The 16,018-nt window shown below is 36.7% G+C and overlaps 1 protein-coding gene across 1 annotated transcript; it reads right to left on the bottom strand.

Moving 5' to 3' along the window:
• Positions 1-230: 230 nt before the first annotated feature.
• Positions 231-10,425, bottom strand: LOC108467725 (probable alkaline/neutral invertase F). Its single transcript, XM_017768476.2, has 6 exons — positions 9,397-10,425; positions 8,083-8,529; positions 6,897-7,455; positions 5,762-6,447; positions 5,419-5,685; positions 231-516 (listed from the first exon to the last, which is right to left on the bottom strand). The coding sequence occupies exons 1-4, from the start codon at positions 10,207-10,209 to the stop codon at positions 6,155-6,157; spliced, it is 2,112 nt and encodes a 703-aa protein (XP_017623965.2). The 5' UTR covers positions 10,210-10,425; the 3' UTR covers positions 231-516; positions 5,419-5,685; positions 5,762-6,154.
• Positions 10,426-16,018: the final 5,593 nt, after the last annotated feature.

Raw genomic sequence — 16,018 nt, 5'->3', positions numbered from 1 at the left:
CTTGAAATTTCTACATGCAGGGGACACACAGCTGGACAACACGCTCATGGGGCTGGCTGTGTGTCACACACGGCCTAGACACACGCCCGTGTGTCTACTCGTGTGGGTAACATAGAGCTATTTACCAAGCCCTTTACCACCCTGAAACACCAAATAACAACAACCATCATGCAAAAGATCATCATAACATAATTCATCAATCCAACAACCACATCTAAGGCCTTTACACATTTCATATTTACTAAAACAACCAACAAATTACCCATTCATGAAACAACTTCTTGTTTTCATATAACAACTTTCAACTTTAGCCATTTCCATGACCTTGTACAAAATGAATCAAAATGCTAAAGCACGCCAACACATTTGGCCAATTAACAAAGACACAAAATTTTAAAGTCAGGGTCCTATACATGCCATAATCAAAATAAATAGATCTAATTATACCAAGTGCTACGATTGATAGTGTGATCGATGCCTCCGACAACCATTGATCCACGAGCTAAATAGACGACACTATAAGAAAATGGAAAAAAATAGGGTAAGCATAAAACTTAATAAGTTGCATGCAATAAATATAACAACAACTTTACCATTTATCATCATGCTCATAGCACATAAGTAGGCATAAGAACAACTTACTCATCACTAGCCAATACATTTCACATGGCATATATTGAGCTTACATCTCATACATTTCAAATAGGTACCTGTACCACTTACAACATGATCATACTTTTCTCGTATAACTTAAACTATAACTTTCGCCGTTGAACTATTTGAAATACTATTGGGTATTCACTAAGCTTCAAACACAGAGTATAATGCCGATGCCATGTCCCAGACATGGTCTTACACTGACTACCGAAATCGAGGCCGACGCCATGTCCCAGACATAATCTTACACTAGCTCTCACATATTCGTGTCGATACCATGTCCCAGACAGGGTCTTACACTGACCCATCTTGTAACCGATGCATATCCTAGACATGTCTTACACTGGCTTACGTCACGAGGCCGATGCAGACACTAGCTTACGTCTCAATGCCAATGCCATGTCCCAAACATGGTCTTATATTGGCTCTTATAATTTAGACTATGCATGTCCTAGACATGTCTTACACTAGCACACAAATGACCCAAATGTCATGGCACGATTAATCGATTTATTTCCTAAGGTTCAACGGGAGTTCTACTATCTCAATATTCATCATACATAATTATTTCCACAAACAAGCGATTTATGCTATATCAAATTAAACTTATAATAACCATGTAATTGTATTATTTACATACAACTTACCTCAGTATGCAAAAAATGTAGACTACTCGTCCGGCTTAGTCCACTTGCTTTGTTTTTCCCCAGCCTAGGCTCGAAATTTGCAATTCTTAATTTAAAATGAAAAAAATTCACAAATTTAATTCTTTTAATAATCTAGGTACTCAATAATTTATAATTGAGAAAAATGACCATTTTGCCTCTTTACTTTTACAAAGTGACCATTTTACCCTTAGCTCCGAAAATCAATTTTTATCGAATTTATTCAAATCTTAAGCCTAGCCGAACCCTTTTTTACTCTTATAGAAACTCAAAATTCCCATTATTTCTCACATTTACCACCTAATTTTTCAACTTATGCAAAATGATCCCTAATTAGGAATTCTATGAAAATTTCTTCACAATAATTGTTTATTTCTCAACCATAACTCATATTATTCCATAAAATTTCAGAAATGAACATGTCTAATATCATGACAAAACTCTAGACTTTCAACCATTTTACAAAATAGTCCCCTTGTTAGAAAGTTCATGTTACAAAGGGTCCAAAAATGCAAAATCATTAAGGAAATTATCAAAATCACTTACCTATGAGAATAGAGAGTGGCTGGAATTTTTCAAGCTCTCAAACCCTCCTATGGCTGATATTTTCGGCACTAGATAAGATTGGAAAGGGATGATATCATCCTTTGTTTATTTTCTTTTCTTTTTAGTCAAACAAGTTACCAAACCCACCTAATTTGACTTTTTTTACAGTTCTTGTCCCCATGGCCGGCCTAGCACTCTTTTTAGGGTTTATTTGCCCTTTAAAGACCCCAATTTAAGTTTCATGGCAATTTAACACCCTGAGCTATCAATTTAAGACTTTTGAACTTTATGCGATTTAGTCCTTTTCGCAATTAAGCTTACAAACGCTAAAATTATCTCGCCAAATTTTTCATACACTCATATAATAATTCCACAACACATAAAAAAATAATGTCAAAAACAATTTCTCTAACCTCGGGTTGGTGGTCCCGAAACCACCATTCTGACTAGCCCCAAAATCGGGTTGTTACAGACATTTCCATATACAATTAAGTATAAAATAGGTAAAGAAAATGTAGTTGATTTGATGCATTATCTAGTAGATATTCTTTGATAATTACATTAAATGCTAAACTCTTAGGGTTTGAACATATAAAAGATTTATACTTAAATGATATTGATTTTGCAAATGTTTTTTCTAATTGTGGGAATGTTGTCTTTAACAAGTTTTATCTTGTAGATGGGTTCCTTTTTTGCCTAAACAGGTTATGTGTTCCATAATATTCTATGAGAGTTATTAATTCGTGAGGCACATAATAGAGGCCTAATGAGACACTTCGGTGTCGCCAAGACACTAGATATTTTCCACGAACATTTTTATTAGTCGCACATGAAAAAGGACGTTGAAAAGGTATGTTCTAATTGTATTACTTGTAAACAAGCAAAATTTGAAGTAGTGTCTCATGGACTTTATACTCCTTTGCCGATTCCTTCTTCGCCATGGGTAAACTTATCCATGGATTTTATTTTTGGTTTACTACGAACCAAAAAAGGTTGAGATAGTATTTTTGTTGTTGTTGATAAGTTTTCAAAGATGGCTCACTTCATTCCTTGTCACAAAACGGATGACGCTACACATATGGCTGACTTATTCTTTTGAGGGTGGTGCACTTATATGGGATACCTCGCACCATTGTATCGGACAGAGACGTAAAATTTCTAAGCCACTTTTGGAAAGTATTATGGGGCAAGCTTGGTACTAAATTATTATATTCTACTACATGTCACCCTCAAACCGATGGACAAACTGAGGCAGCCAATCGAGTCTTAGGTGCTTTACTACGAGCTGTTATGGGTAAAAACCTTAAAAATTGGGAAGAGTGTTTTCCATTTGCTAAGTTTGCATATAACAGATCTATTCACTCTACAAATGTCTATTCCCCATTTGAACTTGTTTATGGTTTTAATCCACTAACTGTACTTGATCTTATACCATTGCCTATAGAAAACATTTCTAATTTAGATGGTGAGAAGAAAGCTGAATTGGTGAAATCTATGCATGCAAAAGCAAGACAACGAATCTCCAAAACAAATGAAGCCAATACCAACAAAGCTAACAAGGGGTGCAAGCAAATTATTTTTGAGCCCGATGACTGGGTTTGGGTCCACATGAGAAAAGAGCAATTTCCGACTAAACGCAAAACAAAATTAGACCACGTTGTGATGGAGCCTTTCTCGTACTCAAGCGCATTAATGATAATGCATATCAAATCAACCTTCCCGGTGAGTATCATGTTAGTGTCACTTTTAATGTCGTTGACCTTTCTCCTTTTGATATTACAGATTCGAGGACGAATCCTTTTGTGGAAGGGGGAATGATATGAGCAACTCAACCCAATTCAAAGGCCATAATAAAGATGAGCTTAGTTTCCATCAAGCCCCAATTACGAGATCCAAATCCAAACAAATAAAGTCAAAACTCAACTTAGTAGTTCAAGACTTTATCACGAAGAAAATTCGAGAAGAAGAGTTGAAGTTTCAAGACGATGAGTAATGATGGATTAGAAGAGACTAATTATGTTTGTGGGCCTAAACTCTCAATCTATGATGACAAGCCCATGTGAAAAATGCTAACAAGCTTAGGCATTTCACTTCAAGAACCCCAATTGATCTCCCAAGCCTAGCCGTTTCATATTGGATTTGAGTTTTAGGCTTAATTTTTATTATATATGAGCCCAATATTTTATTTATCAACTCTTATTATTTTATTATTATTTTATTCTAAATTTTTTATAATTATTAAGTATTTTAAATTATTTAGAAATTTTATGTTAACAAGAAAATTTAGTTTAAAACTACTCATTATTTAAGATTAAATTAGAATTCTAGTATAATTACGAGTTTTATTTAGATTTATTTAGCTAGTCTATATATTATTATTCTATTTCTCTTTTGAGTTAATAAATTCTCTCTAGGTTTTTTTTTTAAAGAATTTCTTTTAATAATCTTTTTTAGATCATGGGGATTATCTTGGAAGGGAAATTAGAGCCGCTTGAAGGGGGTTGTGGATTTTTTGTGTTTCCAAGGCTTCTTAGGACTTCTACACGTCACGTTCTATCTTTCCATTTATCTTATTTATTTGCTTCTTTTTTATTTCCGAACGTCTAGAACCCTAAGTCAAATCTACAACTTTGACAAACTTTACGATCCGTTTTTGCCCTCATTCTTCTCCTCCTTTATCCTCAAAAGTTTTAAAAGTTGACATTTTGTCCACCCCATAAAAATGAAAACCTACTTTCATTGCACATCACATCGCATCTTGGTTTCAGTCAGCTGAAAAGAGATTTAGGACACATGTTTGAGAAACAACACTATCACTACAATGCCCCTGCTATTTACCCCAACTCTCTGTTTTTCTTAAAATATGAAAATCTATGTTACCCAAACTTTTTATTTTCCTCAAAATATAAATACCTACCATTTCTATTTGTATCTCACACATTCAAGCATGAGTGCGTCATAATTCTTTTACTATATGAAAGAACAATATATACCCGCGCTCATCCACTAGTCCAGAACGTGCAGTACAATTAGTAATAGCTCAAATTAACACAAAAGAAGAAAAGGCGAAAGGGACACATCAAGAATGCAATTCATTAACGCTGAACATAAATGTAACTGCACTAGTCAACGGCATCATGCATTCAATAATTCAGTTAAAAATAGCATTTTGTTTTTCTAAAAAATAAAATAAAATAAGCAGCATTCTTTAGTTAAAGAAAAACAACAGTAAAAATTAATTCACTTTATCGCAGTCCATATTCATGAATTTGTTCCTAAAGTTAAAAATCATAACTCCAATGAAATCAGAATATTACGATGCATCTGCAAATGAGTTGAAAATCGTCTCATCCTTGAATTATCCAAACAAAAAGAAAGCCAAAAACGAGAATGAAATTCATAAATTCCATTGAAATCACCATTAAAAAAAACAATTGACACCAAATCATAAGCCAAAGTGTACACGAATTGATTCGCAATTAACCTAGAAACCTACTTCACATATATACAACAGAAAAAAAAAAAAGGTAGAGAAACATGAGAAACAAACCCTAGAAGACAAGACAATCAAACGTTGAGATTGCCGGCGGTGGGGCGGTTCGCGGCGGCTGGGTCTGGTTGGGATTGGGGTTCATCGTGGACCACGGGCTTGATGAACATGAGAGGGCGGTCCTTGGCTTCCTTTTCGTCATCGAAATCGGTGGTGCTGAGGTTTATACAGGAGCACCGCTCCAATGAGGCAAAAAATGCAGAGGCCATGCTGGCGCCCACCCAGGTAGCCATACGATCTAGCTTGTCGCATGATATGAATCTGCAGCTGTTATCCATTGCCTAATTTGATCAAATAGTTTTAGAAACAGATATGTATATATAATTATTAGAGAAGAATGTACTGATAAGACTTTTCTTTCTTCGTATTTGCCTTAGTGGTTCTTTTCCTTGGCGGTTAAGCGTCTGAAGAGAGAAAGAGCGGCGCACTGGGGGCCGGGCCATTGTTTTCTATCCAATTTATCTGCTACATTTTTTCTTATCCAATGGTTTTGGGCCCTAGGTATTATTTCTTTTCTTACAACCTGTAGTAGTTTACTGTTATGTACTCACGGAGAAGGGCTACTTGGTTCTGGTTTTGACTTTTGACAATCTATTGCTCGCTTTAACTATACAACTAAAACAGTGTCAATATGAGCATTTTGGATTTTTGGATATTTTCGAACCATCCCAGTTGCAAAAAGAATTATATGTGTGCAATAAAATGAAAATCCCTGTCTGTCAGATGCAGTTGTTTTCTAGAATGAGATAGAGCGGGTGAGCTTTGGCTTGGCAATCCTTTTGTCTTCTTCAAGAGAGATGATGGGGAGATTGGCTGGGTTCTCAATCAACATCTTAGCGACCAAGTAGCCAGAGATGCTCCATGTTTGATATTTCCTTGCTTGCTTCCCAACATAACGCCCGGTCTTGCCATCATAGTACTCAGGCCAGCCGTCTTTAGAAAGGCGTTGTTCAATCAGCTCTATGGCTCGTTTTGCAATTTGAGGCCTTCCAGTCTTGATACACGCTGCTGTGAGTAGCCATATCAGAACTGCATGGACAATGTTCAATACACCAGGTCAAGGAACTTTACAAATAAACATTTTCAAGGAAATCAAATGTTCATATTCATTTCATTCTTGAGCTTTCTAAATTCGTTGGATGCAATCTATTAACACTGTTGGGCCTAAGATTAAGAAAGGCCGAAAACCACCAAAGCCCCGGCTAAACACATTGCCTAAGGGACGACACCGGTACCTCGCCGAAATGCAAGAAGGAGAATCCCTCGTCTAATAAAAAGAAGGTTCGACACCCTACTAAGTCTAATCATAAGATTATGCTGGTTAATCCTGAAAGGCTACATGATCTCGAGCTTGCCTGTTGTGCACTGGAAATATAAATGATCCAGCTAAAAGCAATATCATATGATGCGACAAGGCAACTTAAATCATTGAACTCTGCAAATAACTTACTATGGAACTGTAAGTACATGAGAAATACCTGGCCATGATCCACCATTGTGGTAACTCCACCGTGTGTTCTTTGGATCAAACCCAGTGACAGTTCTCCATTCATGACCCTCCAAAGCTGGATAAACTATCTTCAAAGGCATCTCTCCTATTAAGTCCTCCCAGCGCTCCTCAATCAAATCCATAATTGCTGTTGCTTGTGCAGGTGTAGCTAGTGAACTCAAGATTGCAATGCAGTTTCCAACCAGAAACCAGCGGAAATCCATTCGAGCTGGGCTGACGTTACCAATCAGATATCCCCCACGTAAGGGCATAAAATCGAACACCCAATCAGGAATAGACTCTGGGATGACATTAAATTTGTTGACAGCAGTGTGGGAATACTCCTCAGTTTTGTAGCGATATATGTTGTTTAACTGTGTGAAATCAAGCCAGTAGTATTTTTGGATGTGAAAACTGAGAGCTCTGATGCGCTTATCGATACGCTCAATTAGTTCCTTGCCATCTCGCTCTGGTTTTAGCATCTGCCTAGAAGACCTCAGTGCAAAATAGAAAAGTGCTTGAATCTCAATGGGGTACCCATAAATTCCCTGCCCAAAAAGGAAGCACATTAAATTCCACTAATTAAACTCAGTTCAGAGCAATGAGGGTAAAAAGAAGAAAAAGAGTAGGAGCGACCGACCAAATATCAAAACAACTCAAAGCATTGCAGCAGGGGCGGCACCAGGGGGAAGGCAAGGGCCTTGGCCCCCTTGGTTTGGTAAAATTTCCCTTTTAGGCTCTTAAAATTTGTAAAGTAATAACTAATAAAATGGTAAATTTTGTGTATTGGCCCCAAAAGAATTTACAGTTCAATTCTAGCTCCCCAATATAAATTTTCCAGCTTTGCCCCGTAGTGAATAAAATGAGTTCAAACAATAATATATGAACTACATCACATTACTCATTCACAAAAACAAGCAAGAATTTAGGGGGAAAACCCTTTAGCCGTCTGGTACTAGACTAGGGCCAGAACAAAATCATGCAGAGACTGATCACAGGATCTAAGGGTACTAGAACAATGAAAATAGAAGAAGATTCGAAGTGGCTTAGATTGGCAATTACGCTTAACACTAGGAGCAGTTGTGACAATAACCAGTCTAATTCCCGATCATGTTTTCAAACAAGTACTTCTATATAAAGTTAAAGGAAACTTCTATAATAACTAGAAGACTCACCATCCTCCTATCAATCATGCTACACCCATCTGCACACAGAAGTGTAGGAAAAGTGTCAAAACCATCTGAAAGGCAAAGATTAAGTATCAGCTTCATTCCTTTCTGCACCTCAGGTAGTTCTGAGAGAGTATAATCATGCGTGCATTTGGTATACGACCTTAGCAATATGATCCACCAGAACCCAGAGTCAACAGGTGCAACTCTTCCTATTGCACTACCACCGAAATCTGCAACCAAGGTTTCCTTCTGCCTATGCGAATCGTAAAGTACTTTAAAACTTGCAGGCATGACACCTTCCCCAAGTGTAAAATTGTCAATTCTTTTCTCCCAACCTTGAAGGTGGAGAGTCTTTAACAGAAAGTTCTTTACTATCTCTGGATCGCCACCAGCATTGGCAGGTCTCATTAGACAGGCTAAGCCACTGGGAACGAAGTCTCTTATGAAAACCTGCAATATAAGAATGGGGAAAGAATATTGATTGAGTTCAATAGGGCACCCCTGCATTAATAAGGCTTTTAACTTCATTGAAATCATAACATTATGGGCTAGCTATCAAACTCAGAAAAACAGAAGCACTATGAATTTGATCAAGCAATAATGCATGTTTTTAGTCTGTGGCTATGTAACAATGACGTACGGTAATTCCTCTCAAAGGCATCTACAAAGATCGTTAATCTTCACCTGTATGGAAAACTCTCTTCCTCGTTTGTTTTAAAATAAAAATTGAAGATGAAACGACTTATGCCACTCACAATATAATATAATAATTAATTAGTTCCTCCGGCATTACCACGAAATTTGCAGATATATGAAGGGCAAGTCAAGAAGTGTACATTAGACCACATATTTTCCAGGTGAAGACGAAAAGATCACAGAACTAAAAGGCACAAGAACTTTCGTAGCAAATCATAACAGGAACCGAAGTTATATAAGTAGAAGAATAAGAAGAAGAATTAGATATAGATATAGATGATTATCATGGATGGAAAATAAGCATAAGAAATAGATATAGATGGTTATCATGCATGTAAAACAGGAATTTCCTTAACACCATTCACAAAAACAGAAAATGCCTCAAAATGCTATAGCGAAAGCGAACAGCAGTAAGCAAAATTCTGAAGATAAAATGGATTCTAACAAGCATGGATTTGAAGGCTAAAGAAAGACCGTTGAGAAAACACCTAAGACAAATGAAGCTTCATTGCAAAATAGCCAAACAAAAGAAAATGATAATATAACAAAACAAGGGAGATATCTGGATTTGAAAAATCAAAAGAAAACAAAAACGATGACAAAAAACTAAACATAATATACCTGATTGTAATTCAAAGCCTCGGCGATAGGATCCATAGCAGCGAGCGTACCGACAGGCTTGCCTTTGTAATATACGTAAGATTTTTGTAGTCCCTCCCACGCTTCTTCCAACATCGCACCGTTTTCCGTACTCCCTAGAGGACTATCGACGGATCTGACCGCAGGCAATAAACTGTCGAGTTCCAAGTTCTCGAGACTCGAACCTACACTAGGAGACGGTTTCAGTGACATCTGCGCCACGTTTGCATTATTGGATTTGGAGATGTTCTCGTTGCTCTGCACTCTTAACGTCTTCATCGGCTTATCAAGTTTGTCAGTCGATTCATTTTCTTCCTCCGATTTGGATGACTCTTCTTTTCCGACTGTGTCTTGAAATATCTCTGTTGATATTTTTGGACTCTCTCGCTGGTTTGATTCTAGAGATGTCTTTCCATTATCCGTCCATTTTACATTTTCAGTTTGCGAAGCTTCCTCAGGAGATTCAAGAGCTTCTTCCTCTTCATTTTGTGAACACAGGGATTTCTCGGTAAATTTAGACTTCTCAAACATGATAAAATCAAAAGATTTCTCACTCGCGTCGTCAGCTCCTTTCTCCGTGGTAGTCTCCGAAGGTTGTTCTTCGATAGGCGTCACGATGCACTGTCCTTCGTGTTTAAGAACGATAAAAAAATCAGGCGATTTCACCTCTTTTTCCGATGAATCTCCAAGTTCTTTCTCACTATCTCCGACTGAAAGAGTAAAATAAAGCGCAGGAACCACCTCTGCTTCCTTTACATCTTCTAAAAGATCACACGGGGATCTCAAAGTTGACATTCTTAAAGAAGAGAATCAAATATGAGCAGCACAAATGCACAATATCGTGCCCTCTAGAGAGAGATAACTTTCTCAGGTCTTCCCTCTTCGTTTCGTAGAGACTGAAACTGCTGGAGAGAATAGTGAGAGACGGACAAGGAAAAAAATGCAAAAATGGATCAGAGATGGAAGCCTAAAGGGCGTGAGCGATTGGGTACCGAATTGTGGTTCGTTTTGGAGGTTGGAAAAAAAAAATAAAGTGTGGAAGTTGTTTAAGAATAGGTCTCAATACTTAGTTTATCTACGAAATTGCCCCTCTCCGTTTCGTTCCCTGGGTGACAAGTAGGAAGTTCATAATGGAGGGGCGTTTTAGAGATTAACAAAATTGTTTGTGAACTTCTTTCAGTTTTTAGTGGCGGGAGGAGTTATAGTGGGACCTTGGAGGCCGTTGGGCTTTGGGCGCCAAAGGGAACACAAACAAACCCATAAACTCTTCCATTTTTCTTTTGGGTAAACAACACAAATAGTCGCCCAACCATGAGAGTTATTCTATTTTGGTCACTCAATTATGAGAGTGATTCTATTTTAGTCACTTAATTATAAAGTTTTTTAATAGAGTCACCAAAGCTCTCAAAATTAGAATTTTTTGTCACTCAACCGTAAAATCAATAACGAAGGTTTAACATGGGCTTTTCTTTATCGACATACGAGCAAATTTAACCCTCCAATATTTAGGCATTCTATCAATTTACTGCTATTCAATAAAAAAAATTAGTCCTAAAAGTTTTAAAAAAATTTCATTGACATCTTAATTCTAAAAATTAAAACGGATACAAATTTTAAAAAAATAAATTTATTAAGAAATTATTTTTCAATGTAAGTATAAAATTTTATAAAATTGCATTTAAAAATTCCTAAAATTGTAGAAAATAATTAAAATTTTATAAAAGAAGAATAAAATAAAAATTGAAACCCATACAGTTTGAATGTTGCTTATGTATGGGAACGAACTGCACTACACACTTGTGCATCATAGATTTGATTGGAACCTCATTTCTATGGAAGTTGTAAAACAGCTCTTCATGTTTCTATTGATGCATGGTATTAATGGAAATGGATGAAAATGAGGGATAGAGTCGAAAGAAGTCAGTTTACCCATTCTAAGGTCAAAAGTTGGACAAGTAGAGAGAGAGTTAGGATTATTACTTAGTGAATTAGTGTAACATCCAAAAATAGAGCCTAGTCGGAATAGTGGTTTCGAGACCACAAATCCTGTGACAGCCCAAAATTGACCCTAGCCAGGAAGTGGTTTCGGGACCGCTAAACCGAGTCACCGAAATGTTTGAATGTAAAATTTATTGTCTAGAATATGTAATTATGAATGTGTGAAAATTTCAAGTTCGATTTAGCCGATTGCATGTGAATTAGGTTAGTAGGACTTGTGTGACACTTTTGAAAAGTGAAAGGCTAATCTATAAGGACCTAATAGTGCATGTAGTCAAAGGGAGGACTTGCATGTCAAATTTCCCCCAAGATGTAGTGGCCGCCATGACAAGGAATCATGGGCTAAACATGTCATGAAACATGTTTTGTTGGGCATTAGGGAGAAATGATAAACTAATAAGCATGGGTAATAAAGAAAGAAAAAAAAATGTGAGTGTGAGTGTGAAACCCCATTGCCGTGTATTGTAGATGAAAAAAAGAAAAAAATTGTTCATCCAACCTTGCATTCTCTCTTGACCGAAAATACTAGAGGAAGGAAGAAATTTTGCTTCATGTTTGTTTTGGAAGAGGATTAGGGAGAGGTTGGCTAAACTTGCATCAAGATTAAGGTATGTTTGAGATTGTGCCATGAAATTCATGCATGTTTTTAGTTGATAGCTTGATGTTCTTGGTATCCCATGGTTCAAATCTTTGCAATGTCATGGGAATGAAATTCGGCCAAAGTAAATGTGGTGTTAAAGCCATTGCATGCTAAATGTGAAGCTTGCTAATGATGCATGCAATGATGGATTGACTACTCTTGAAACTTCTTTGTACCAATTTTAAGTAAGACATTGAGTTTTTTTTTTGTTTAACCATGATTGAAGTTGAAAGGGTCATGATTGTGATGTATTCGGCCATGATGCATTCATGAGCATGGTTCATGCTTCTTGCATGTTAGTTAAAATTTGTGTTTTGGATGGCTATGGACACCTTGAAATTGACCTTGCACTTATATGTGTATATATGATTGCACATGATATTTTGATTATGAAGAAAGTGATGAATATGTTGTTTAAAGAAGAAGTTTGTTGAAGAATGTTGTGAAATTTGCATGTACATTCGGCCTAGTACACATATGATGTGAAAATCTTGCAATTTATTTTTGATTTTATGCAAGAATGACTAAGCATAATCGGCCACATGAGGGGAATTATGGTGCATGCATTCGGTTAGAGGCAAGCTTAATGATGCCTATTCTTGACTTAGGTAATCGGCTACCTTGTTGTGAGCTAAGGCCGAATGTGTGCGTAATTAAAGAAAATTGACTAAAGTGTTTAGTTATGTGATGTTGAATCAATGATATATGTATTCGGCCAAGGCTAGCAAGCGAGACTTTAATAAATTGAATTTGTTTGAATTAGCTCAAGAGCTTAGAGGGCCACAATTGGATAAGGGGAAGGAAAAAGTGACCGAATAGCCGTCAAAGCCGTTCGACAACATCCGAGGTAAGTCCTCAAGAAATGACCCTACTCGAATTATGTGAAATGAAAAATTGATGTGTAATGACTATTGATTTATGTGTGTATGAGTATTTGAATGATACCGGGCTAAGTTCAAGGCGATTATGCTAGTGATATGTTTGTGTTTGAGCCTTAGTAACGAAAATGAAATATGAATGGGAAATGATTATTGATGTATATGTGTGCATGAGCAATTAAATGATATCCGGCTAAGTTCAAGACATTTATGCTGGTAAATACATCCGGTTAAGACCGAAGGCAATTGTGCTAGTGACTACATCCGGCTAAGACCAAGGCATTTGTGCAAATTGTGAAATCGGGTTAAGTCCGAAGGCCTTTGTGCGGGTTACCATAACCGGGCTATGTCCCGAAGACGTTTGAACGAGTAGCTATATCCGGTTAAACTCCGAAGGTATGTGATTTGAAAATTATAAGCTTGCTGGAAAATTTTCAGCTAAAGCACTTGTGAAACTTCCCAATAACAAGGTATGTGTTGTGTGTGCTTTGCGCGCTAGGAGTAAGAGCGTATGAATATTCGCTCCTATGATGGAACGAGTTATCGGCCTTAACGAAGCCGTTATTTGTGTATGAAATAAGAGTTGGGATGGTGAAGTAAGTATGATATTGTGAATGTGTATTAATGAAATGATTCATTTGGCTATGTGAATGTAATGCTTTGGTTAAAGCTGATTTTATTGCTTGAGACTTACTAAGCATAAAAATGCTTACTCCGTTGCTTTGGCTCTCTGTTTTATAGATTTTGCTCGGTAGCAATCGGATTCGGGATCATTAAAGTCGAAGTCATCTACACTATCAAAGCCTCCATTTTGGTATAATTTTGGTTGAACTTTGAAATGGCATGTATAGGACTACCCTAATGTTGAAGGTCATGTATCTTTCGGTTTTGTGTAAGCTTGGATAGCCATGCGAAAATGGCTTATATACATTTTTAGTATGATTCTATAATAGTTTGTATGATAATCATTATGGGGTATGAAATTGTTTGAAAGGATTAGCCATTGGAATGGTTAATCATAATCACACTTTGTGCTATGTGTGCAAAAAGGGCCATTTGAATCGTGGAAATCATGAAATAGGTAATGGTTACTTTGAAAACAGATGCTGGCAGCAGCAGTGGTGTGGTTTTGAAAAATCACCAAAATTTTTAGGAATGGTATTAAATAGTGAATAAATTATGTAAATGAACCTTAATGAGTCTACTTTCATGTGGAATAAACGAAACGGTCATAGGAGTTACATGTTAAGAGTTATTAAAGCTATTGTGAGATAGGGCCAGAACGGTTTCTGGGTCCCCTGTCGCAACTTTAAAAATTTATTATAAATTATCCAGAAATAATTAGGAGTCATGCCTTATATGTACAGATTCCATTTTGAGTCTAGTATCATTAGAAACAAACGGCACCAGTATTAAAGCCCTGTACAGAGAGATATTCAAGTTGTAATGCGCGAAGGTCAGAGCAGTCGATCCCTGTAACATGGGTGACTTTAACTAATAAACTGTACCAATTGGCCCGACCAAAAATTCTAGAAATAAATCCATAGATGGATATATGAGTCTAAATTCAGGGAAAATTTACGGAATCAGTTTCCGAGTTTTGAAACTCGAGATATGATTTTTAAGGTGACAGTGACGCAGATTTCCAGCCTGTCTGGAAATGTCAAATTGGTGGGTGAAATATGTGGATTTGGCTTGTTAACCCCTCGTGTCCGACACCGGCGATGGTCTCGGGTTCGGGGTGTTACAAATCCGACATCAAAATATTTATTTTATGATTATTACGAGGCTTAGAATATGAGAATATGCATGTTTAAAGTTTCATGAAGGAATTCTTCGAGTAAATGCCCAATTGGAAAAATTAGGGACTAAATTGAATAAATTGTAAAACTTGGATTCTAGAAGCAATTGGCATGAAATTGATTTAGATTATAAAATAGAAGGTCTTGGGGAGCAATTTTCCCAATTCCTAAGTTTTTGGACAAAAATGGGCTTGCATGGATGAAATTTCAAAGAAAGGGCTTAAGGACATTTTGGTCATTTGGCATATTAATGAAATAAAATGGGAAAAAGATGGCAAAAATCAGCCATTCTTCTCCCTTGTCTAGCCGGAATTCCTAAGCCACCATAGCTAGGGTTTCCAAGTTTTTCAAGCTCATTAGTAAGTGCTCCCAAGCCTCGTTTTTCATGTTCTTTGTAATTTTGAGATCCTAGTAGCTTACTCTCTCTATTTCTACCCATATTTCAAGCTAGGGTTCATGTTTAAAAATTTACCCATGCATGAGTTACTTGTATTTTGATGTTTTATGGAGGAATATGAAAGTTTGAGGTGTGTTAAACAACTTTTCCTAGGTGATTTTCATGAAAAACTCCTAAAGGGACCTTTTTGCAAAATTTGTAAAATGTGTGGTAAAAATGTGAAAATAATGGAAAATGTGGGCTACCATAAGAGGGAAAAGTGTTCGGCTAGGCTTGAGTAAGGTAGAAATTGCATGCGTTTCATTATACGAGTCTAGGGACTAAATCGTAAAAATGTGAAAGGTTAGGAGCAAAACGGTCATTTGGACTGGAGGTGAAATTTAGACTTGAAATGTATAATGTGGAATGTTAATGATCTATTTTTATTGTTATAAACCCTGAGGAACAAATTCTGGAGGTTGATCGAGGAAAACGAAAGGTTTTAGAATAACCGAAACACGACACCGAAACGAATACTAGGTAAGTTCGGATAACTTAAAGTAACACTCAATGTGCCTAATTATATGATTTATGAATGCATGATGATTTCAATTATTAATAATATGAAATTATATGAAATGCACGTCTAAGTATGAATTGTGATAAATGTCTCGGTTGAGGTTAAAAAGGGAATTCAATGGACAAACTATGATTGACATGTGTAATGAGGTCCTACATGTGTTGCAGTAAAGATTTAGCCCGGACAAGTAATCTGTTGATCTCATTTATAAAAGGATCTAGTCCGGACGGGTGTTCCTTTGAATGGTCGAGCCTCCCGAAGAATATGCGTGCATAATGGATTTAGCCCGGACGGGTAATCCGATTAGGATTTGAATTTAGCCTGGACTGG

Source organism: Gossypium arboreum, chromosome 8, assembly GCF_025698485.1.
Source record: "Gossypium arboreum isolate Shixiya-1 chromosome 8, ASM2569848v2, whole genome shotgun sequence".
Taxonomy (NCBI): Eukaryota; Viridiplantae; Streptophyta; class Magnoliopsida; order Malvales; family Malvaceae; genus Gossypium; species Gossypium arboreum.
This window is presented reverse-complemented; position numbering and strand designations above follow the sequence as displayed.